The sequence below is a fragment of the Microchirus variegatus genome (genome assembly GCF_963457635.1).
Source record: "Microchirus variegatus genome assembly, chromosome: 8".
Lineage (NCBI taxonomy): Eukaryota > Metazoa > Chordata > Actinopteri > Pleuronectiformes > Soleidae > Microchirus > Microchirus variegatus.
The window spans coordinates 18365706-18389935 of record NC_139809.1 but is presented as its reverse complement, the minus strand read 5'-3'; the positions used below and the strand labels follow the sequence as shown (position 1 = coordinate 18389935).

General features: G+C 39.6%; 2 protein-coding genes across 2 annotated transcripts; one reads left to right on the top strand and one right to left on the bottom strand.

Moving 5' to 3' along the window:
- Positions 1–724: 724 nt before the first annotated feature.
- Positions 725–12638, bottom strand: LOC310930585 (ubiquitin-conjugating enzyme E2 H-like). The gene is made up of 7 exons (XM_083893617.1): positions 12382–12638; positions 8463–8539; positions 7836–7910; positions 7678–7717; positions 7401–7453; positions 6256–6384; positions 725–3078 (listed from the first exon to the last, which is right to left on the bottom strand). The coding sequence occupies exons 1-7, from the start codon at positions 12432–12434 to the stop codon at positions 2954–2956; spliced, it is 552 nt and encodes a 183-aa protein (XP_083749743.1). The 5' UTR covers positions 12435–12638; the 3' UTR covers positions 725–2953.
- A 4259-nt stretch (positions 12639–16897) lies between these two features.
- LOC310930940 (kelch domain-containing protein 10-like) lies at positions 16898–22876 on the top strand. The gene is made up of 10 exons (XM_083894008.1): positions 16898–17013; positions 18049–18141; positions 18458–18679; positions 20559–20713; positions 20782–20930; positions 21016–21100; positions 21177–21243; positions 21361–21408; positions 21487–21626; positions 22630–22876. The coding sequence occupies exons 1-10, from the start codon at positions 16932–16934 to the stop codon at positions 22837–22839; spliced, it is 1251 nt and encodes a 416-aa protein (XP_083750134.1). The 5' UTR covers positions 16898–16931; the 3' UTR covers positions 22840–22876.
- The last annotated feature ends 1354 nt before the right edge of the window (positions 22877–24230 follow it).

Genomic DNA, 24230 nt, shown 5'->3' with positions numbered 1-24230 from the left:
GCTTTAAGAGTTTAACATTTGCGGTGATAACAAAAGCTGTGGCGTGCGTGCGTGCGTGCGTGCGTGCGTGCGTGCGTGCGTGCGTGCGTGCGTGCTTGCGTGCGATACTGAAAAACCTGAGGCCAAATTAAACTGATGCTGGTACAGGAAACCTGAACTCACTCAAGCTTCATGGCCACACGACGATGAATATTTCATAAGATGATTATTGTCTGTCTGAGGCTGTTATAGAGCACACTCAGCATCTGTTTCATTTATTTCTGTTTACTCAATATAATAATAATAATAATAATAATAATGCATTATATTTGAAGGCGCCTTTCAAGACACTCAAAGTCGCCAATATATGAAATATTAGGTCAAGAAAATGCTCAACAATAAAAACAGTGATGTGTAGTTATGATTAAAATAGAAATGATGACAGTTTTTAATAAATGACCAATAACATTTCCTTAACATTTATTATTTTTGGACACTAGCAGCCACCATACCTAACAACCTGTCTTCTGTGATTGGTTATTAATAACAGATTAATAATAACAGACTTATCACCGTCAAAGGCTCAGCTCAATTTAGTGTCAAGTCAAAGATAATGAGGCCGCATTCACAACGCAGATCCTAAATTGAACTCAGCCATTTTTGACGTGATTATTACCTGTGAGCTCAAAGCACATCAGAATACATTTCCAACACATGAGTAAAATCCTGATTTTATATATTTAATTCTGCCTATACAAAGAATAGTTTGGGTGATAAAAAAATTAGGGGGAAAAACCCATTGAAGGAGATGCTGCCATCTGGTGGACACACACAATAGGAACTATTACCACTGAAGCATGACTCGACAGTTGGTGCTTATTTATTTATTTTTTGTTTATTTCTTTATTTATGTTACAAGGGAAGCACATTTACTCATTTTTTGTCTTTAAAAAAAAGAAAAGAAATCAGGGACATCCTGACTTGTATGTCTTGGACTTGAGTCAGGGTTTAAAAGACAAAACTAAAAACAACATTCAAAGAAATTATAGGCATCAAATATATGTCCCATTAATAGAAAATAATATACATATCACACAGATGATAAAGAACCAGGCTGGACAGTGGTTTGTTCTGCTGTAAATGACACCTCAGCATCTCCTACAACAACATTATGTTTTGGTTACGGAGGCAAATTAGGGCCATTTTAACTACAGTATTCAACAAATACCTTTTTTATTCCATGTTAAAAACAAATTGTGTTGTGCTAGTTTTATTAACTTGTGTTATTCACAAATGAACATGCGCCATGGAACAGAACCTGATATCCTTCTACAAAAATGATAAAGGGATTATTAATTGAAGTCTGTACTATATAAATATTATTTCTCCAAACGGGAAGAAACAGCCCAGTTTGATGAGTGAAGATTTTTGTTCTTATACAACACAAAACAAACAAACCAAATGGTGTAGTGTGCTTGTTGCAAACATAGACAGGTGTCACACCGGCACCATCAACCATCGAGATGATGAACCATTCACTGTGACTTCTCTGCACAAACAATGAAAGTTCCTTTAAAGTTCCCACTCAATAAGAAATGTGTCGTTAAGTTTAAATTAAAATGATCTTCTCACCAGTCTGAGGACATTTTCTGTTTCGGGTGAAGAAACATACAGCAGGGTTTTTAAGATGGACTCATTTTGAAAAACAAGGACGAGTGACAGTGTGGAAACCAACAGCACTCTGAACTCTGACGGACACATTTGCATAAAAAAGGGGTGCAACGTGTATTTGGAGGATTTGATTCTACACGGAGTCGTCATCCCGCGGACAAAGATGCATTTAACTCTCCTCATTTTTAACAGGACAATTAGTGTGTTATATAAGTATTAAACCATACATTATGATAGAAGTCACCACCCGCAAAGAAACTAACTATCTCTACGCAAGTCAAACACCTAGAATAGTTCAACACAAGCAATAGGCAAAGTTAAGAAGTTTGACAATTCACCAAGGACCTCTGCATGTCCTTACAGCGTCACTGCTCCACAAAGCCCTACACAAACTTCACTTCTGTGTCATGCCACAATATACAAAGATACTCAGAGAATGACAAAACACTTTCCTAAAACGGAGAGGAGGAAGAGGAGGAAATGGATGTTGGAAATGAGAACTTGGATCAGGACTGTGAAACTTCTCCTCCACTTCTGCTGAGCATCAGCGGTCAGTACAACACAGATCATTCAAAACACAAAAGCCACAATTCTCCCTGGAGCACGGTCATGCATGTGCATACACACACACAAACGCACACACACACACACAGTGGCGTTGTCATGGTTGCAAGATGATATAAATGATGCAGTCCCTCTCCGTCCTCAGCCTCGTCCTTAGCAGTGGTGACTGTAATGGCAGCTCCTCGAGGGCAGCACAAAACAAAGGTGACCTTATTTTCTTTCTTTTTAAATGTGGACGTCCATGCTCTTCTGAAGTAGTGACCGCTCAGAACCAGTAGATTGTCATGTTGCAGAAAACTCTGTCCACAGGGAAAAGATGCCTGACAATTCAGTAAAACGTTGAATAAAAATGAAATAAAGAAAACTTAAGAATGTTGGAACACAAAAGCTGGTGAGGTGTGAGTTCGGGTTCCAAACAGGAAACTGAGTGTAAACAGTCGACGAGCGTCCACCTGCTCCCTGCGCTGAAACTGGGTCAAGCCTCGACTGAAGATCGTGGAACTGAATGACGCATTCCTCTCTGATCGTAAACAGGTGAGGAGGAGGCGGGAGAGGCAGGTGGTCAAGAATTCCTCAGAAGGGTTAATATTCTGCAATATCATACTGCAAATCCTTGTGTAGCAATAAAAACTGTATCGCTGTAAAAAATCGTCTTAAATATGAATATAGTACTGAGTTTCTGCTCTTTAGGAAATGATAAGTCTGTTGTGAGGTGAAGTGGACGCGATCTGCCCCTTCACTACAACTCCATGTCCTGAGCCTCGTCCTCCGAAAAGTCTGACATGGAGCTCTCGGAAGAGGAGTCGCCCGCTCCTTCCTCCTGTTCCTTCAGAGCCTCCTCTGTGGCGTATTTCTGGATGTACTCTGAGAGAGAGAGACATGGATGAGTGTTCACTTCAGGCACACTTATTTAGACAGACATGTAGCAACTCATTATGGAATAAAAGTTCAGAATGTAATAAAATCATGAGTGCATGACGTAATAACGTCTTGGCATGCAATGTAGTAATGTAACAATTCATTACATTATGACCACAATGACGATATTAAACAATACGGAGAAATAAAACTCTTCAGCCAAAATACCCGGTGGTTTAGTGCATGGATTGTGATTGGACACAAATCCTCTGGATGTTTCCATATAACCAACATATATTGAAGAAATAATCCCATTCACCCGTTCAGCCCCTGATCCGTGTGCCTGATAAATGGAGCTCTGGACTAGATTTTTGGTGGTCGGAGACACATTGTGGCCTCATCAAACAGAAGTGCAAATGAGTAAATCAAGCTCTCCTCTCCTCAGTCTTACTGACTCTTTCTTCTCCTTTTCCTTGTGTTCAGCGAAATGTTCCTTCTTATGATGATGATGATGATTGATTGCTTCATTTGATAAATGCTTAATTGAGGATGTGAACAATGAAGATGCTTCAAAATTCACCTCCAAATATTCCTGCCAAATATTTGCAATGACATATTTGTACATGACATTGGCCTTCTTGTAAAAGTCAGTGACTGTTAATGGAGCTCTGTGTCCACAGCTGAACAACAAGTAAATGCAAAGTTTCTGCTTCTTCAGAACTTCGTTTCTTTGGTACTTGAAAACACTGGAGTAGTGTGGACAGCAGGTGTCAAAGTGAATCCAGCTTTAAACATATGCATAGTCATGAAAAGTGAATTTCTAATCAACAAAGCCCTGCATGGACATTCACAACAAACTAAAATGATGACAATCATACAGTGGAGTGAAATCAATTTGTCTTCGACATATTTCTGGAAATTCTTGGTCAACAACATTTGGATGTTTTTATCAATAAACATGTGGAATATCATTTGACAAAAGTATATTGTTGACTATTGTAAGAATAAAATCATATTCATAGACATCTTATACAGACAGCATTAGTATGTATCTCCTATCTATATTGTATATTAAAATGTGCCTGGCCTGGGTTTGGATGAGAGTTGAACTTAAAATTTAATTAATTCCACCCCTCGATAAAGTACTGGAATACTTGTTTGCAAAGTGAAGAAAAATATATATATATATATATATATATATGTGTGTGTGTGTGTGTGTGTGTATGTGTACATATGTGTATATATATATATATATATATATACTGTAGATATACACAGTGGTATGCAAAAATTTGGGCACCCCAGTAAATGTTCATGATTTTCCTTTATAAATCATTGGTTGTTTGAATAAGAAATGTCAGTTAAATATATCATATAGGAGACAAACACAGTGATATTTGAGAAGTAAAATAAAGTTAATATGATTTACAGAAAGTGTGCAAGAATTATTTAAACAAATTAGGCATGCGTATAAGTTTAGGCACCACAAAAGAAAACATGTTGTGCATCCTCCTTTTGCAGAAATAACAGCCTCTAAACACTTCCTATTGCTTCCAATTAGAGTCTGGATTCTGGCTGAAGGTATTTTGGACCATTCTTCTTTACAATACATCTCCAGTTCAGTCAGGTTTGATGGTTTCCGAGCATGGACAGTCCGCTTTAAATCACACCACAAATGTTCAATAATATTCAGGTCTGGGGACTGAGATGGTCATTCCAGAACGTTGTATTTGTTTCTCTGCATGAATGCCTTAGTATATTTTGAGCAGTGTTTAGGGTCGTTGTCTTGTTGAAAGATCCAGCCCCGGCACAACTTCAACTTTGTCACTGATTCCTGGACATTGTTCTCCACAATCTGCTGATATTGTGTGGAATCCATGCGACCCTCAACTTTAAGAAGATTCCCAGTCCCTGCACTGGCCACACAGCCCCACAGCATGATGGAACCACCACCATATTTTACTGTAGGTAGCAAGTGTTTTTCTTGGATTGCTGCGTTGTTTTTCCACCATGCATAACGCCCCTTGTTTTGCCCAAATAGCTCTTTTTTAGTTTCATCAGTCCACAGCACCTTATTGCAAAATGAAGCTGACTTGTCCAAATGTGTTTTAGCATACTGTACCTCAAGCCACTCTGTTTGTAGCAGGTGCAGAGAAAAGGATTTTTCTGCATTACTCTTCCATACAGCATCTCCTTGTGTAAAGTGCGCTGAATAGTTGAACGATGCACAGTGACACCATCTGCAGCAAGATGACATTGTAGGTCTTTGGAGCTGGTTTGTGGGTTGACTGTGACTATTCTAACCATCCTTCACCTCTGCTTATCTGAGATTTTTCTTGGTCTGCCACTTTAAGCCTTAACTAGAACTGTGCCTGTGGTCTTCCAATTCCTCACAATGTTCCTCACAGTTGAAACTGAGAGCTTAAATCTCTGAGATAGCTTTCTGTATCCTTCCCCTAAACCATGATGTTGAACAATCATTGTTTTCAGGTAATTTGAGAGTTGTTTTGAGGCTCCCATGTTGCCACTCTTCAGAGAAGATGCAAAGAGGAGAAACTAAAATTGGCCTCCTTAAATACCCTTTCTCATGATTGGATTCACCTGTGTATGGAGGTCAAGGGTCACTGAGGTTACCAAACCAATCTTAAGTTCCAATAATTCGTGCTAAAGGTATTGAACTCAATAAAATGACAAGGGTGCCTAAACTTATGCCTAATTTGGGATGTTTTGTAAAGACGAATGGTAGGAAGGAAGCATTTAGAGGCTGTTATTTCTGCAAAAGGAGGATGCCCATAATGTTTCTTTTGTGGTGCCTAAACTTATGCACATGCCTAATTTGCTTAAATAATTCTTGCACACTTTCTGTAAATCATATAAACTTTATTTCCCTTCTCAAATATCACTGTGTTTGTCTCCTATATGATATATTTAACTGAAATTTCTTATTCAAACAACCAATGATTTATAAAGGAAAATCATGAACATTTACAGGGGTGCCCAAACTTTTGCATACCACATATACAAATATATATATATATGTACATATACATATACATGTATATGTACATATATATATACATATACACATATATATGTATATATGCACATGTACATATATGTATATATATGTGCGTGTGTGTGTGTGTACACAGTATCTGGCTGTAAAAGACAGTTGTGCGTTACCTTTGATCTTGTGTTTATAATCCTCTGGTCGGTGCAGGTACATGGCGGCTGCGTCCCCGTTCAGAGGGTCGATGGGGTTGGGGTAGGCGAGCAGCTGAGGGAGGAACGACTCAAAGATGTTGGTGAGGTCTGGTGGGAGAAAGATGAGTCAAAGGAAAAGCAAACTGACACAAATCATGTCAACAAAAATCAATGCAGCTCCACTAGAGATTAACTACTGTATTATTAATCACAGCTTGATTTCAGACACACAAGCATGTGAGTTTAGATTTTAAAACACTTTCTAAAAGGGTTAAACAAAAAAACAAAAAACTACTGATGGTCTGACACCACTCTTCCAAGTCATAACTTTTAATAACAACATCAGTCTGATATAACATTTAGGTATTATAATCACAGTGTATTCATTAGGATGGCTTGCAAAAGAGAGTCTAATAACAATATTACACCCGAAGATAATAAAAAAAAAACACCCCTGAAAGACAATGCAATTTTGAGTAGTAGCAGGCATTGGATGGGCCACCAATATTGCTCACACTTCACATGAGAGCTGGGCTCAAAAAACACAAGACTATTGTGAGATTTTACCGTACTTTTACCGAGTCCAATGATTGGTTTGCTACTCTGAACCAAAAAAAACAAAAATACATCAGAGGCTTTGTTGTGATTGTCCACTCAAGAGGACGGTCTGGTTTGTTCTTGTTCTCCGTTGATTCCACAAAACAACAGGAGCAAAGCTGATGCAGGCCAAGCCGTGCTCACAGCTCCATGTACTCTTTTCATTATTTTAAAAAAACACTCAAACCAACTGATCAATTATCAGAATAGTTGACAATTAGTTAAGGAATCAATATCATGATAAAAATGAAAATGTGACTTTTGAAAGAGTTGTGCATTTACTATTAAAGTCAGTCAAACAACAGGAGCAAAGTGACAAAAAGCCCTCTGAGGTTCACAGCCTCAGGACCTTCTTATCTAAACGTGCTCAATGCATGACCTCAATACAAGAGACAGTTATCAGTGCAGTGTAAGCTGATTACAGCGATATGCTCTGGAGAGTACATGGCTCTCTCATTTTGTGTTCCTTTACCGTCTTGTTGAAGTGAGTGAGCAGCATCACAGTGAGAGCCGAGGCTTTGACCTACCATAGAGAGCTGTCCATGTCTGGTTAATGACATCTAAACACACGGTGCCTGACCTGAAAACACAAACAACAACAACAACAACAACAGTGTGACTGGGTCAAATCGAAAGGAAGGTGCAGCGAGCTTTAGCTCGTGTATCAAGACAGCTGGATGTCATTCATGGCAAAAAAATAAAATAATATCCTGTTTCCTTAACAGATGCCTGAGGCAACAACATCCCACCTTTTCCACAGAAAAGGTTCAGCGACTATGTCCTTATATGTAAAAGATTACTTACGCTTCATCAATGTTGGGGTGGAAGATTTTATTCATGAATCCTGAAAATAAACGAGACACCCTGTTTAACAGCATAACATGATAATGATGAGCAAGCAACGATGTTTCCAAGGCTTCCTGTTATTCTGTCGACAAAGAGTGTTTTTTTTTTTTTCATACCTATTGAAGGTGATTTGAAGGGGTATTTATCCGGCAGGTCCACCCGAACCTTCCACACACCTCCTTCATATGGTGCTGGAAGAAGTGACAATATATTTTTCTTCAATACAAGATTAGAAATAATATGATATCTGATTAAAAAAAACAAAAAAAAACAAGGGAACAGCTCAGGATTTAGATTTCTTACCAGGGTTCAAGAAGAGTGATACCATTGATTAATACTGGGAAGAATCGATGCTCATATTCAAACCTGGTGATAACATCTGATCACAAGTGGACAGCGTTAAGTTCAATTGTTCACAAATGATATGCCACACATGCTGGATGTGTCTCCTGTGACCATGTGATCAGGAGGAGCTGAGTGAATGGATGCTTCACTCACACTCATCTAACATGAAACAAAGCTTTGTATCCATGAGAGAAAAGAAATCATGTGACAATCAATGTTAATGTTGTGGTGGTGACTACAAATAAATGAGCTCTGTGAAAGTGCAGGTGGTCAGATGATGTCACCATCATGTGTTTTTCTGTGATAAGATATGTTAAGAAAACGCTGTCCACATGTGACCAGATCACTCCGGATGTAAAAACCAGGTGTGAACAGGGTCAATAGAAAAAAGTTCTTACTTCCAGGGGGTCCGTGGAACTTCACCACAAACTCGTTGAGTCCACCCAGTATGGTGACCTCGTGCTTGCTCTCAATGCTGAAGCTGCGTTAAAGAAAAGTGAAACTCCAAACACAAGTGACAAAAAATACATGTGCAAAAGTCTTAGGGCTTTTAAATGTGTCTCCATACATGTTTCTCAAACTGTGGTTCCTCCTGTGTACCAGGGTATGTGATCGACGAGTGGAGCTGAGGAATTTATGATTTTGATCAGAGTGCATAGAAAATCTAACAAAAAAATGTATAAATGAAATCATAATAATGGGTGTCACCTCCTCTCTCGCTCCATCTCAATCTAATTCCACTATAGCAGTGTGTGAAGTGTATGTGAGGAGGAAAATTGTGTTTTTTGGGAATAAATCTGCCTCCTGTGAAAAGTCTGTAGCTGACTTTGTTCGGTCTAGTTACACCACTGTATTTGTTAAAACATTGGTGATAATGGAGCTACTGAGAGAGGTGGTTCTTTGTATAAAAAGTTTGAGAAATAGCACAAAGACAAACACAGGTTTTACCACAAGCATGAATTAGAGTTCCACTCCAGTTTGAAGAGTGAGGGTTGTGCTATTGTTCAGGTGTAGAGTAGGTCACACTAAATACTTCCAATAAAGTGATTGAGAAATAATGTCACCGTATGGTCATTATCACAACATGGTGGCCCAAGACTTTTACACAGCACTGTGGGCAAAAACTCTCCAAAACAAGTTGGACATATCAGATTCTTTCTATGTGAGTGAACTTTTCTGGTCAGAGGTCAGACACAGGATCAATAACACGAGGCAATGATCTCAATGACGGCAGTGGCCGCTTTCAGACAACAACAACAGCAACATGGGACGACAGCCGTCCTTAGCAACAAAACAACATGAGTCAAGACGGAAGACGGAATTTATCTTAAACAAGAATATGAACTTTTTCCACAATGATAATAACAGACAACATCATTACTGTTCAGACAAAGGTGAAGTGGGTTTTTAAATACTAAGGCACAGACAGAAAACAGTAAGATGATGAGTGCATTGTTGGCAACAGCTATCTGAAGTGTGATGGGAACTTCTGTCTGTTTTAGGGTGACGGGGTGGAGACAATGTGTCATAATGGCGTCCTGTGGTAACAGAAGGAGACGTGAAAGTGAGTCAACTGTTGGGTCGAGTGTATTCAGTCAACTGACACAATGACAGATGGAAAAAAGAGAAAAACACAGAGGGAACAGTTCCACACCCTGTTTCATCATCCTGCCATAAATCCATCTGTCTTTCCAAGGTAATAGGAAAAGTCTGGCCATTACACCAGTGGAGACAGTTTAAAAAGTGTGGTTACTCAACTGAAAAAGCTTTGAAACCAGTGACCATGAAGACAAGCTAGTGCTAAATGTGATCTTCAGTGATGGCTCCTATAAATAAAACTTTCTCTCTCTTCTGCCTTTCCCTTAGGGTCAACCATAGAAACCTAAGCATATGCTGACTCAAGGGTAATGTAACTACACAAGGGGAAAACCTTTATTTTGGTAAAAGCTGACAGTGCACTGATTTATCAGCACTGCTTCTCATGACTTGAAGCTTCTCAGCTCTGTTTCCATTTGTAACGTTAAGGTAAGAATCAGCTGTGCTTGTGTTACACACCACTAATCCATCACATGTGATTTACAGTCTGTTTTACATCAAGCAATGTTCAGGTGCTGGAACAAGATCCACACTGAGTGTCTACTAATATCTATACTAAGATTGTATGATAACATCAACAACAAAACAAAGATATGTAGCATAATCAGAATTTCTCCTGTTTGAATTTTTCATATAGCTGTGACGACACACCCATGATTACACTGTCTATACATAATCAACAGTATAACGACTAATAATAGACTGCAACGTCCAAACCTAGTGACCATAAAAGAGTTTAAAGGGCTGGAGAAAATGTAGTTAAGTGTTTGATATCAGCAACTTTTAATGTAAACCTATGTGTTCTAACTTTTACTGTAACTGTGCTGCTGCTATTTTTGGTTATCAGGTCTCCCTTTGGAAAAGATTTGATCTCAGTGGGACTAACCTGTTTAAATAAGATTTGATTATGAATAAGAGGGCATGCTAAATGATCAATATGATACAGGTTAATGCTGGAAACAGCGGCACTCAGGCTCGTTTTTTTTCTCTGTCCACAATTACTTATGAATTGACTATAATTTCACTATTTCTAATAACTGTTGATGTTTGTGTGCAGTTAGACTGTCAAATGACAGGTCAGGAGTTCAAACTAAACATTAGGACTGGCATGATGCTTAGTTTAATTAAGACTGTGATCCAACAATGATTTTGATAAATGTGTTGGTTGATTTCTATTATTATTCTATTACTTATTTTGGTTACTAGCAATAAATAAGTTATTCAATTGTTCCATTTACTAATTAATTCGCTCATTCGCTCAATTAGTCAGTAATTAATTCCATGATTAGTCTAATAAGAAAAAATAAATAATCATCATTTCAAACAACAAACATTTCAGAACCTCAGGATCGGAACCAGGATTTCCTGTGAATAACTATGATCACTAAACAGTTTGACTGATCATTGAATCGCTGAATCATGTGATCGCGTCACGTGAGATGACCCCCCCACCCCAGCTCACACACACACACACAGCACGCTTGTTGTTCCACGATCAGCTGTGAGAAGCCCCGCCCCCTGTCGTGTTCCGGATGGTAACAGGCTGACCAATCAGAGAGCAGCATCTCGCTGCAGGACAAAAACAAAACAATGCAGCTCACGTTGTCATAAAACCCTTCATGCAAACTTCCAACAGGAAACTGCAGATAATGAGATACAAGTAAAAAATAGAATAAAAATAGACATAAAATCACCACAGCTGTCAGCTATCCACACGTTTAATTAAACCTCAGGAAGAGCGTTGTTACTGGAAAAATAATAGAACTAAAGGACAACGTTTTCACCCTGTTTATTTAACATCGATAAACTAAAGTTAACTGTTAGTTGTATTCGGGCTTCACAATATTTATAGGATGAAGTAGTAAACACGCATGCCGTGACTTATTCACCGTGAACATTAATGTAAATCTGTATATGTTGAATGTAGTTTTTATCCGATATTTAATTTGAAACGCACAGAATGACGGCGTTGTGCTGCTGTTTGTGATGTTAAATGTTCTCTGTTGTCTGTCCCCCCCCCCCCTCCCCCGTGTCATTTGGCAAAGATCGTTACGCTCCGTCGACCTTAATTGTTCTCTTGGTGATAGCATGCTACACGGCTAGCTTCGTATAAATCTTGATAAAATACACGTCCATTTACAAAGAAGTGCCTCCAAAATGTAAAGAGGCCGTCAGTTGTCCTTCATATTGTGTTGTCAATGAGGTGGCACGAGATATTAGTGGCTAACTAACAGGCTATCCCTTCGCTACCAAGCTAAGGCTAACAGCGCCCACGGCTTCCTCGGAGTTTGAGCAGTCTGCTTCAATGTTGCAGCAGACTCAGCTGCAAATTCACACTACGTACAAACAAGGGGGAAAACACGACCGTTGTACAAGTGAGCTAACAGAGCTAACAGAGCTAACAGTGGCTAAAAGGCAAGTGAGCCCATGTAAAAAAGATATTAGCCCTTTCGCTCTTTTGCTAACTTAAGTGAGCTAACATTAAAGAACTGGCCGTTAACAGCGTTAGCATCATAGTGTTAAAAGACTGGCATTAGTCACTTTTCTCATTATCTACTCATTTCACTCAGCTAACAATGACATCACATATATATCATTACAACATTAGCAGGAAACAAATTACATATTTAATCAACAACAAAGCGCTGACAGCTGCTACAAAGCAGGACGTGCCTGTTCGCTTCGTCTATCTCTGCTTATTTATCTTCGGGGAAAGGATACAGTTTCACCACGTCGGTATCCATTCGCCTCTTGCCCGGACTTGGAGACGACATGTTTGTATTCCTTTTAAGAAGTGATCTAAAAATACTGCGGCGTTGAGGCTAAACCTCGACTCTCAGCGTGGATGGACTGTTTCAGCAGCCTTCCAACAGTGTCCTTAAACTAGATCCGAACTGCAACATCACCCACTTTCCTTCGTCCTCTGTCTCAGTGGATCTCCAGGGTTTGACTGTCCTGTCCTGAGGACTCTGCCTGTGTGTGTGACATCCACCTCCAGCCAGCAGAGCTGCTGAGAGGAGGAGGAGGAGGAGGAGGAGGAGAAGGAGGAGGAGGAGGAGGGGCCCACGCACAGAACAACAGTGCACTGTCAGTGTCATGTTTATGAACGCCAGTGTGCTCTTCTCATTTATGCAAATATTTACTCTGGCACTTCATCAGAAAACGCACTTTTGCCTTGTTTTTTCCCAGTTCTATCCAAGAAAAGTTGCGTGCTTGTCTATCATGTCCAGATCTATTCGCCTATGAACTCATTTAAAATTCACAAAACAGGCATTAGTTCACATTGACTCAGGAAGAGAATGGGGCATTTTGCTTTATCATTTCTCACGTCAACATATTGTTTACACTGAGTAAAGGCTGCAACCAACCACACTGTTCAATTCACATTTGACAGTTCACGTTCATAACTACACATGTATTCTATCTGACTGATGTTTGAATGCAACTGTCCTCTAAAACTGTTTGTATGACAACAACCATCAGTGCATGTACAAAAATATTTAAGAATCAAGAATTATGTGTCCACATAGCCCTGAAAAAATCGCACCTGAGTCATTACTGTAAGCCATTTTAGCCTACTACTACTACTACTAGTCCAAAGAAGTGCAATCAAAAAGGATCATTACATCTAAGGTACTTAACCCTGCCTTAGTGATGGGTATATTATTTCCTTTTAGTTTGCTTTAAAGAAGTGTTGATCGAATAATACTCTTTGTTTGTGCTGCTAATATTGCATTAATTGTACTTCATTAAGAAAAAAAGAACACCATATCTCAGTTCTGCTGCTGTTTCCTTATATCGTCGTCTTGTGACCTATAGTCTGTCATTGAGGAGTTTGATTGCGAATGCATTGTTTTCTCTGACGGAGAAAAGGCCAGCATCCTCTCACGTCTTTCTTGTCAAACTGAAAACTGCAACTGCTGTTAAAATAAACAATAAACTTTCCTTGATCCCCGGGGAAGATTCAGGTCTTGAGACGGTGATGTCCGTGTCAGATTCATCTCACTTTGTCCTCCAGAGAGGAGCAACATGGACGGGACAAAAACAAAATGGCTGACTACACAGGTACCTCAGAATCAGAATCAGAATACTTTATTAATCCCCGGGGGGGAAATTGTTTTCGTTCCAGATGCGCCGTGCAAAGTAGGAAGACATACAGCATGAGGAAACAAGAGCTAGATATACGGATATAAATAAAAAAAATACAGTAAAGACTGGAAAACGACAAACAGTACACAAAACTATCTATACATTGTATTATTAGTTTCCATGTGTAAATCTCTGTTGGTGTCTGTGCATCACAGTTCTCAAGATTTCACTCCAGTCATGGCACTTCTCACTGATGTACCATGTTTCCACACTGAAATACAACTTCATTCAAGGTGTGTTAAAGGTGCATTATGTAATAAATCTAAAGCAACTGGCCGTAAAATCCTCCTAAAATGTCACAGACTCAGGAATAATGTTCATAACAAACTGAACTCACCAACAACAACAGTACAGACAAAATATTTGCATTAAAAAAAAGTATTTTGCAGACTGCAAATCATGTTTATGTTTATGTCGCGCCACCTACCACTGTCTACCAATCATTGCAGTCAGTAGAGTCTCAGCTGCCGAGCAACCACAAGTTGCCAGTTACGTCAGAAAACTAAACCTAAAAGACCTCAGTATTTTGAATTTGAATGTAGTAACCGTTTTTGGCCACATTCTTACATATGGCACCTTTAAATTAAACATTTTCCAGCATAATTTACAAAGCAATAGTTTGTAATCTCTTCATCCACACACAATAAAAATGCACGAATCCAGTGCAAACTCACAATCAGGTTAATCACGTTGGATGGGATTATATTAGTAAGTGCTGACCTCCAGAAATCTATGAGTAGATCAGTGGATCAAAGAAAAACTTGACGACTCATCTTCCTGTTAATCTCATTACCTGAGCTGCAGGTCACTGTTTTCCTACTCTCTGTCAGTGCATTGACCAATTATGTGGAGTATGTGTACATTAAATTACCAATTAATTCCTAATTTTTACAAATGATCTCTGCTTATGTTAGTGGTGAAGGAGGAACATTATATTTAATTGACTGGTGCTCCTGCGGTCACAATAGAAACGCATTAGAAGTCTATGAGTTATTTTACTCTGACAGCTTTGAGGTCTAGGCGGACAGCTGAGGCCTCCGATGTTAAACATTAACACCATTGCATGTAAATGTGTGAACTAACAGCACTGATAAGACAACTTAACCACATATTCCATCATTATTGTCGTCACTGAGACAAATATTAACCATCAGATGCATATGATGCAAATTTTCCCACAACCACGTGTGAACAAGCTACAGTATATTGTTTCATGGGATGATTTGATCACACTGTTGTGTTTTGCAGCGTCTTCTTGGTGAGCTTCAAATCCAGATTACCACATGTCAGCAAAGCAGCCCCAGAGATCTGGGCTAAAGGTTGACTCGGTTGAATGGTCTGTGTTTAAAGAGCTCTTTTCGCAAAGCTACACCTTGGCCATTCACACCCATTTTCTATCATATTTGTCTTGCCCAAGGACACATCGGCATGTAGACTAGCAGGGCCAGGAATTGAACCCACAGCCTTCGAGTTGAAAGACGACTCGCTCTACCACTGTAGGTGCAGTTGATCAAAAATAATCTTTGTGTTTCTCTGCTCATCAGTAGATCTTGTTTTCATCTTGCAGTAGATTTATCTCTTTTTGCTTCATTTTTTGTAGCGTGGTGAAGGAAACTGTCACCCCACAGTTGTATATCCTCCTCTGAGAGGACATCACATCCTGCAGCTACAGCGGACAATAGGCTGGGTCTGAACTGCACTCTGCCACTACTGAGGAGTTCAGAAGAAAAGCTATAGGAGGCTTTATTAACCACGGCAGGAAGAATGTTTTATGTACAGTAGCTTTCACATTGTAATATAATTTGGGGGAATACTTTTCCTATTGGTCTCAACAAAGATATATATAAACATATGACCTTACCTAAACTGTAGGTCCATTCTCATTCAATTTGTGCAAAATAAAAATAAAATTGAACAGATTTTTGAATAAAAAAATGATTGTACACTTTTGATATTTGTAATTTATGTAATGTATGTAAAGTATCAAAACTATCACTATTAATACTACTATTGTGCTATTTGCTGATGACTTACACTTAAATCACATGAATGAGGATATTACTACTGAATTTACAAACTAAAATCATGTGTTGACAGCAACAGGTTAGCACTGAATTTGAATAAAACAAAAATACTGTTATTTGGAAGGAGTAGAACAAATGCACAGGTTAAACAACAACAACAACAAAAGGAGTGGAAATCGAAAGAGTTCATGAAACTACATTCCTAGAAATCACATATTAAACATGTACACACAAAGGTATAAAACAATACTTGACATACTTAGACTACATTAGTACACTACGTCAACTAATTATTAAGTGTTATTCACAGTGTCGGTCAAATGGAACACACAAACTCATTGTTTCTACAGGGAAAATGAAATAATGTTCAAAGGCAGAAATAATCTTTAGGGGAATATACAGAACGTGTTTGGCAATCGAGATGAGGATCACAATCTGAACAATCTTCACAATTAAAATCTGTTTTTCTTATCTGTGAGTGGGGCTATGGAACATAAAAGCAATGTGCAAGTTTGAAACTGTTTTAAGGGAAATATAAAGATTGAATTCGTAGGATATATAGAAATGAAGTAAATGCTCCAAGTTACCAGTTGTTTTCATATCATATGTTACGTATATATTGTATATCACGTTCTGTACATTTTGTTTGCATATCGTTTGAATATGTTGTCTTCCATGTCCGTGTGATTCTTCTTTTGTTATCTTATTATACCTTTGTGTATGTTTATGTGCACATTTGTAACAAACGTCATAAAAAGCCAGGATTGTGACTTAAGTCTCAGAGCTCAGTTGTTTTTTGGCTCTAACTCTTGAATGTAAACCGCTGTAAACTATATATATAAAAAACATTACTCTTGAACGCAGCACGCGTGTCTCTTCCTCTGATTGGCCAGCTGGGAGCAGCTGTGTGTGACGTCATATGTAGCAGTAGCGGCAGAAGCAGGTGGAGACGTTTGCTCCGTGTTGTTCCGCGCTGTCGCCTCAGGCTGTGTTCTCATGCCCCGGCTGTGGGTCACGGTGAAGCGGGTTGTTTTTCTGCCCTGAACCGCCGCGCTTTCTCTCTTTCTCTCCGTGTCCGTGTGTTTCACTCCCGTTAAGATGTCGGCGCAGCACAGCGGGACCTTCAGTCAGCTCAACACGTTTGAGAAGCTGTCGTGGAGGCCGTCCGTCCGAGACTCGGGTTTGTAAACAGCCACTCGCGCTCTGCCTCGCGGCGTGTACCAAACAAACAGTAGTGAAGGTTCACTAAAGCTGAGCGAAGCGCTAATCACTGCAGGTGGAGAAGGAATCACATTCGAGTGTGCTTTAGTGACGTTAGCTGTGGTGTAGCATCGCCACTGCTCAAAGGCCACAGTTAGCTAAAGCTGCTGCGGAAGCCAGCAGCAAATGTTGACTGAATAAAGGCATCACCGCCTTTATGCTCGCTGCTTTCCTTCACTTCATTCTTTATTTTAATGGTGATTGACATGTTAGCTCTGTTAGCTCTGTGAGAGAGCTGCTGACAACATTAGCATGACCTCACTATCTCAAATCTGCTACAGGAACACCACCATCACTGAAATGACTGTTTCCTCTGTTTCATTTGGCATTAAGTTTAAAACTATTCTTGTTTCATAAAAAAGAAAAAGCACTAAATGCTTCAAAGATTCAAAGGATATGGAGGTTTTATTCATTCAATTTGTGCTATCTGTAGATACAGCTCGGTTATTCCTAAAATAAGGCTGTGAAACAGGCGAGAGATCAAACCAAGTCCAGCAAAAATCTTTCTTGTCATTCAGGACTCTTTAAAGAAAATAAAAAAAAGGGATGCACAATATTATTGGCAACATATCTGCATATATTGGATATAAAAGGGATTATCAGATATCAGCACCAACATCTGGTGATATATCTAATTACTATAACAGAGAAAATGTATATCTACTACTATTTGCTGTGGGATGAATAGGCAAAATATTGTGTTAATTTCACTGCAGAAGAGACAAAACGACCACTGCAGTTGGACACAAGGGGTGTGTGTGTGTGTGTGTGTGTGTGTGTGTGTGTATATATATATGTGTGTATATATATACATATGTATTGTGTCAATTATGCCAATTATGTGTAGCTGTATTAGTGTTTCACTGAATTAGTTTTTATTCTCTGTTTTTGTGAAGTACAGGCAGAGCACTGACTGTACGTATCTCTGTGTTTCTGTGTCACTGATTCATCTCAGGTTCTAAGAAGCGAGCTCGATGGCTTCAGGCTCGACGTATCTTCTCCCCCTCCTGTCCTAACCTGCGTATCCCAAACAGGTTTCTGCGTGAAGGTAAAGAGCCCTCGCGTTCATCGATAGACGCTTGCTATAATCTTACAGTATTCTTCTCGAAAAGATGTGACGTGTCCTCGAAGCCTAGTTTTTAGCAAATAAGAGAGAATGATTGACACCATGTTGTCTAATATCTATCCACAAACACATGGGTTATCTGTTTCTCCATTTTCATTCAAATCTATTTTATTTAGCCTTCTTTTAATCGGGAAAATGATCTGATCAAGATGAGCAGCAGCACAAATGTAATATCATATTTCGGTGTCAAAAGACAACCGGTGACGGAGAATAAAAGTAGACATTGTTCGTCCTACAGGACACTGTGTGCCTCCCGCCCGCAGTGGACACCGATGTGTCGCGGACAGCACCAATTTGTACGTGTATGGAGGCTACAACCCAGACTTTGACGAGGCCGGCGGCTCAGAGAATGAAGACTACCCTCTGTTTCGGGAGCTTTGGAGGTTTCACTTTGCCACAGCCACATGGCAGCAAGTCCGCACAGAGGGCTACATGCCCACAGAGTTGGCTTCTATGTCAGGTAAGAGCTTCACACGGAGAGGAAGTGAGCAAATCATTGCACTGTGGACAAACGTGTCATGAAATTAGACTTTGCGCACGTTAAACAGATAAAAATAAATAGTAAATGACATGTTAAATGTATTTAACATGTTTTTTCTGAAGAAGTTCAGTGTGTAAACAGAAACTCTTCAGGACACCCGCAAACAATGATTGTAGTAATTAAACCAGGGGTTCTCAAAGTTTTGATACATGAGGGCCAATTTAGGAACCCAACATTGGATTGAGATGCAAGAAATCCCATTTGTAATCATTTTAATGACCAGATTGCAGTTCTACAGTTTACACTTATTGGTCTGTATCCGGTAATGTCCAATAAACATTTAACAAGCTTAGTAGCGCCTGGATTAAAACTATCAACTGTAATTAATTGCGGGCCGCCAGAAATGTTTGTGTGGGCTGCCATTGGCCCCCGGGCCACACTTTGAGAACCAATGCATTAGGGCTGTAACGATATGCGTATCGAAATCGCGATACTCGGAGCCACGAACCTGTGTCTCGATGTGAGAAGGCAGAATCGAGACACGCCCTTAACAAACTTTTTTTTATTAGGGGTGTCAAATTATCGATTTAATTGTGATGAATTAATTACAGTCATCATTAATCCGTTGTGTTTTTTAATCGCGTTAATCTCTTCTTTACTGATGTAAACCGGAGCAGCGTCAGACGCAGCGACAAAATCGTCATAAAACCATGTCTAACACAGACATGCTGTATACCCACAGAAAGGTCAGAAACTCAGCTAAAAGCTCATATAAACCTTTCTTATGTTCACCAAACACAGTTAAAACACCGATGGAAACCCGCAGGAGCGGAAAAAACCCGTTCCAGCACACACATTGAAAAGCGGCACCGGAGCGTCAGCGTGATTATGTAAACTGCGGAGAATTCACAGACATTTATCACACTACAAACAAGACTCACGGATCCAGCCCCTAAATAAGAGCAAAACGACTGACTTTCAAGAAATACAAGCGGAAATGTAGTCTTACCTTTGCTGTTTATCAAAACAAGTTATTTCCACTGGAACAAAACTGCTTCTAATCATCCATGCTTCTAATGAAGAACTACACTTCCCAGCATGCTTTGGGGACAAATCCCAGTCTGATTGATCATTACTTTGTATTTCTCAAGAGTATTATTTTGTTACAGAAAAGAGAGAAATCTTTGGTTATTTATTTATGTTCAAATCTGTTCAGTGTTCCAAAATATTATTAAATGTTACATGAAGTTGCTATATAATTAAATGTTGTTTAAATAAAATGTTTTTTAAATTTAAAAAAAATCGTGGAATGTATCGAATCGTGGGTCAAAAATCGAGATATGAATTGAATCGTGAGTTTGTGTATCGTTACAGCCCTACAATGCATTAAACTAATGTAAGCAGTCTGTGCCCTGCAGTCATGTGATTTTTGATTTCTTCACAAACTGAACACTTGTAAGAACGTAAGAATGTGTTCTTAAGTGACCACTTCTCATTTACCTCCTGCTTTGATTGCCAATGCAAACGTGTCCTCGATGTATTGTCACACTTATATTTGAGCTGTCCTCTCGTGGTTGGATGTTAATGCCGGGTTTGATCAGAGACAATAATAATAATAATAAGTGTGAAATGTAGATCGTCACAGTTTGTTGTGATGAGTGACGCTGAAAGTCTGAGTAAAGCAAGTGCGGTTTCTCCTCTAGTGTGTACACACCTGTTGCCGACAGCCAATGAAAGCGTAGGTGAGACACAGGAAGTAGCATCAGAAGACGACAACGACAGGACGTAGCATGGATATGAAAATGTATGAAAAGTGTTGCTCTCGCACACGTGGGCTGACTGTTTGTCACTCTTTCAGCTGTGTTGCATGGCAACAACCTGCTGGTGTTTGGTGGCACTGGGATTCCATTTGGTGAAAACAACGGCAACGACGTCCACGTTTGCAATGTTCAGTACAAACGATGGAACCTGCTCAACTGCAGAGGGAAGAAGCCCAACAAGATCTATGGGCAGGTAACCAGTGTTCGTCTCTTCACAGCTGTTTCTTTACAACAAAGATCTGAGTGCTTTCCATTTTGCAGGCAATGGTCATCATCAATGGCTACCTCTATGTGTTTGGAGGAACAACAGGCTACCTTTACAGCACTGACCTTCACAGGCTGGACCTTACCACCAGAAAGTGGACTCACCTCAAACCCAACAACACACCGTCGGATCTACCTCAGGAGAGGTCAGTGAGGCAGAGCAGACCATCTTAGACTATCACTGATTCACTCCCTGTCAGTGTTCATTATTATCAATGCCCAATCTTACAGGTACAGACATGAGCTGGCTCATGACGGACAGAGAATATACATTTTGGGAGGTGGAACATCCTGGACGTCATATCCCATGGATAAAGTGAGGAGTTCATACAAACGCAGATTTAAAGAAACAGTGTCAGTGTCATCGATTTAATGTTGATCATCTTTATCAGATTCACGCCTATAACTTGGAGACGAATAACTGGGAGGAGATAAACACCAAAGCGCATGAAAAAATAGGTTTGTGATCATTGAACTTATTATTAATATTAATAATAATAATAATAATAATAATAATAATAATAATATTATCTTAATAACACATTGTCATTATTTTTTACTTCATTTTAATGGTAGGGTATCCTGCAGCCCGTCGCTGTCACAGCTGTGTGCAGGTCAAACACGGTAAGGAGGATTCACACACACACACACACACACACACACCTGTGTTGTTGTTGTTGTCTCACTCTGTTTTCCCCCCAGAGGTTTTTATATGTGGAGGTTATAACGGAGAGCAGATCCTATCGGACCTGTGGAAAATGGACCTGCAGACATTTCAGTGGACCAAGCTTCCCGCTCTCATGCCAGAACCAGCCTACTTCCACTGTGCTGCAGTCACTCCTGTGAGACAAAGCTCTTTGTCATTCATTTATTACCAGTTTATCAGTTCAAGTCAAAGCTAAGGGCCAATTCCAATTCCTATCTTGACCTTTAAGCTCAACCCTTAATCTTAACTGGCCCTCAAAACCAAGTGTTGGTTATTTTGTCACTTAGAAATGGGACACCCCTTAAATGCAGATACGTCTTCAGACTGTGGGGGGCAGAATAACGCGAAAGCTGCGTCCAGTCTGTCAACTCCAAAAAAAGAACACATTTACGTTACGATTATTTATTACGATCCGTTTGTCAGTCAAGTTATTAGGTTGTCAGTTAGTTATAAGATGATACTCATACAAATACCACAACCACGGACATATTCAGCTGACAGTTACCACACACCACGACTTATTGAAAAGTAAACCTTAGCAAACGATCGCTTGTCCGCACCGACCGGCTATTGACAAAAGATCGTAAAATAAATGTTGCGCAACAATGACGTCAGTAATCCATAATATGGGCCTAAACTAAGATAATACAATGTTTTTCATAATTTTTATATCTCTATTAACAAAGAAAATACTTAATTTGTAGCGCACTCGCTTCGCTGCTTTCGACGCCATCTTTCTTATGTGAAAACACGCAATGCATTCTGGGTAGCCCTTGCTCTCAAGGGTGGTCTCGGAAAATCTCAATATTGAGGGTGATACAGCCCTTAAACTTGGCCCTCAACTAAATTTTTTTGAGGGTCGGGACAGCACTTGCACTAGAGGGAGCACACATTTTTGAGATTGAGGGTTAAGATTTAGGGTTAAGCAAGGAATTGGAATTCACCCTAAATATGTATATTCTGTTGGGTGAGCCTCTTGTTTCGAAAACGAAACGCATTTCTGCTAAAGGAGAAAGTAAAAGCTTAGTGTATGGTATCATCCAAGTCAAAAAAATTAATTTTCTAATAAGTGACTTATCGATTCAAGGCCTGACTGTTGCAGTTCTGACCTCCTGTCCTGTTCCTCTGCCTGTGCGTAGGCCGGCTGTATGTACGTCCACGGCGGTGTCGTCAACATGTCCGGGAACCGTAGGACGGGCTCTCTGTACAAAGTGTGGTTGGTGGTTCCCAGCCTGCAAGAACTCACCTGGGAGAAAGTGCTCAAGTCTTTCCCTCATTTAGCACATCTGTCCACAATGCAGCTGTTGAGCCTCGGACTGACTCACTCACTCATTCAGCGACTCAAGTAGAGGAAGCACAGCGACGGAGAGAAAGTGGTACGTGACTCTGAAGAAAAAAAACCACTCCTGATGTCAGATGGTGATATGAGAAATCTCATTGAAATCTTATTGAAATGTGTTTTTTTTCTCTCTCTCTGTTTGAGTTTGCATGCATTCTGTGAGGAATCACACATCGCTGTGGAAACCAGAATCACTGTTATGCTGCTTTCCACTTCCTCGTTACTAAGAAGTTTCTCGTGTTCTGCTCAGAATGTGTCTTGTGCTCTTCGGTTTTGGCCACACTTGTGGAGCATGAGCAGAAAGTTAGATTTTCTAAAGAAAACAAATGGAGAATGGCGCTTCTGCTAGTTTCTACTCCAAATTACATTCAGAGGCTGAGATTTTGCTTGTTTCACGTTGCGGCTCATCAAGGTGACTGTCTTTGAAAACACTGCTGACCATGCAGAACAGCATCACGTGAGCATTAGGGACGCGGTGAGGTCACGCTGGTGTCCAGCTGTGAACTGAAAAACAATCAAAGCATCTGTGACATTACATCACTGTGAAGACGTGAAGCTCCACAGTGTTTCTTAAGCCTTTGTTTTTATTTATTTCTCCATTCAGTGCCTTCTGAATTTCCAAAGTTGTGTTTTATAATTCATTTTTAAGATGTCTCTCTTTTTCCACATGATCTGATCACCTTAAACAAAGTTTAAGTTGCGTTTACTTATTTATTTCCATCAATGTGCTGCTGTTTTTGTTTTATTACAAACCTTTGAATTGTAGCAGACCCTGTAGCTGTATTTATTTCACATCCTTTTTATTTCTCACTTTATGCCTGATCTCAATGTAAGCCTTTTTATATTGTACTGTTACTTTTGCTCTGTTTTCTCTGTGCATTATTGTGCTAAAGAAAGGAAAAACCATAAGAGAGGTAAATATGCTCGCTCACTCAGGATCTGAACCACTGTGATCACACTCTTCAGTTAAAGCATCAGCAGTCACATGAAGGCAAACCCTGGACGATTTAGCTGTAAACCACTTGTCATGAGTCATTTGTGTCACATGCCTCTTTTAATGTTTGAAAACATCTCGGCATTATTTTCTTTGACGTTGACTCTCCATTCACAGATGACAGCCTTATTCACCCCCTCTCCACTCACTCATACTTGGTAAATGTGTTGCACTGCTTACAGGTTGAGATGTGTGTGATGTTGAAGGTGAAATGACCTCCTCTTGCACGTCAGCATGCTTTGCATGTCACTTCACGTAAAGCCCTCTGTAAAATGGTGAGCGCCTCCTCCTCCTTCGAGGCAAATGGTATATCTGTAATGTTGATTGTGTTTTGTATTTCTGTCTGTTCAAACAATAAAACACAGACGGTTGCTTTTTTAAATAATATATTCTCAGGTATATTATTA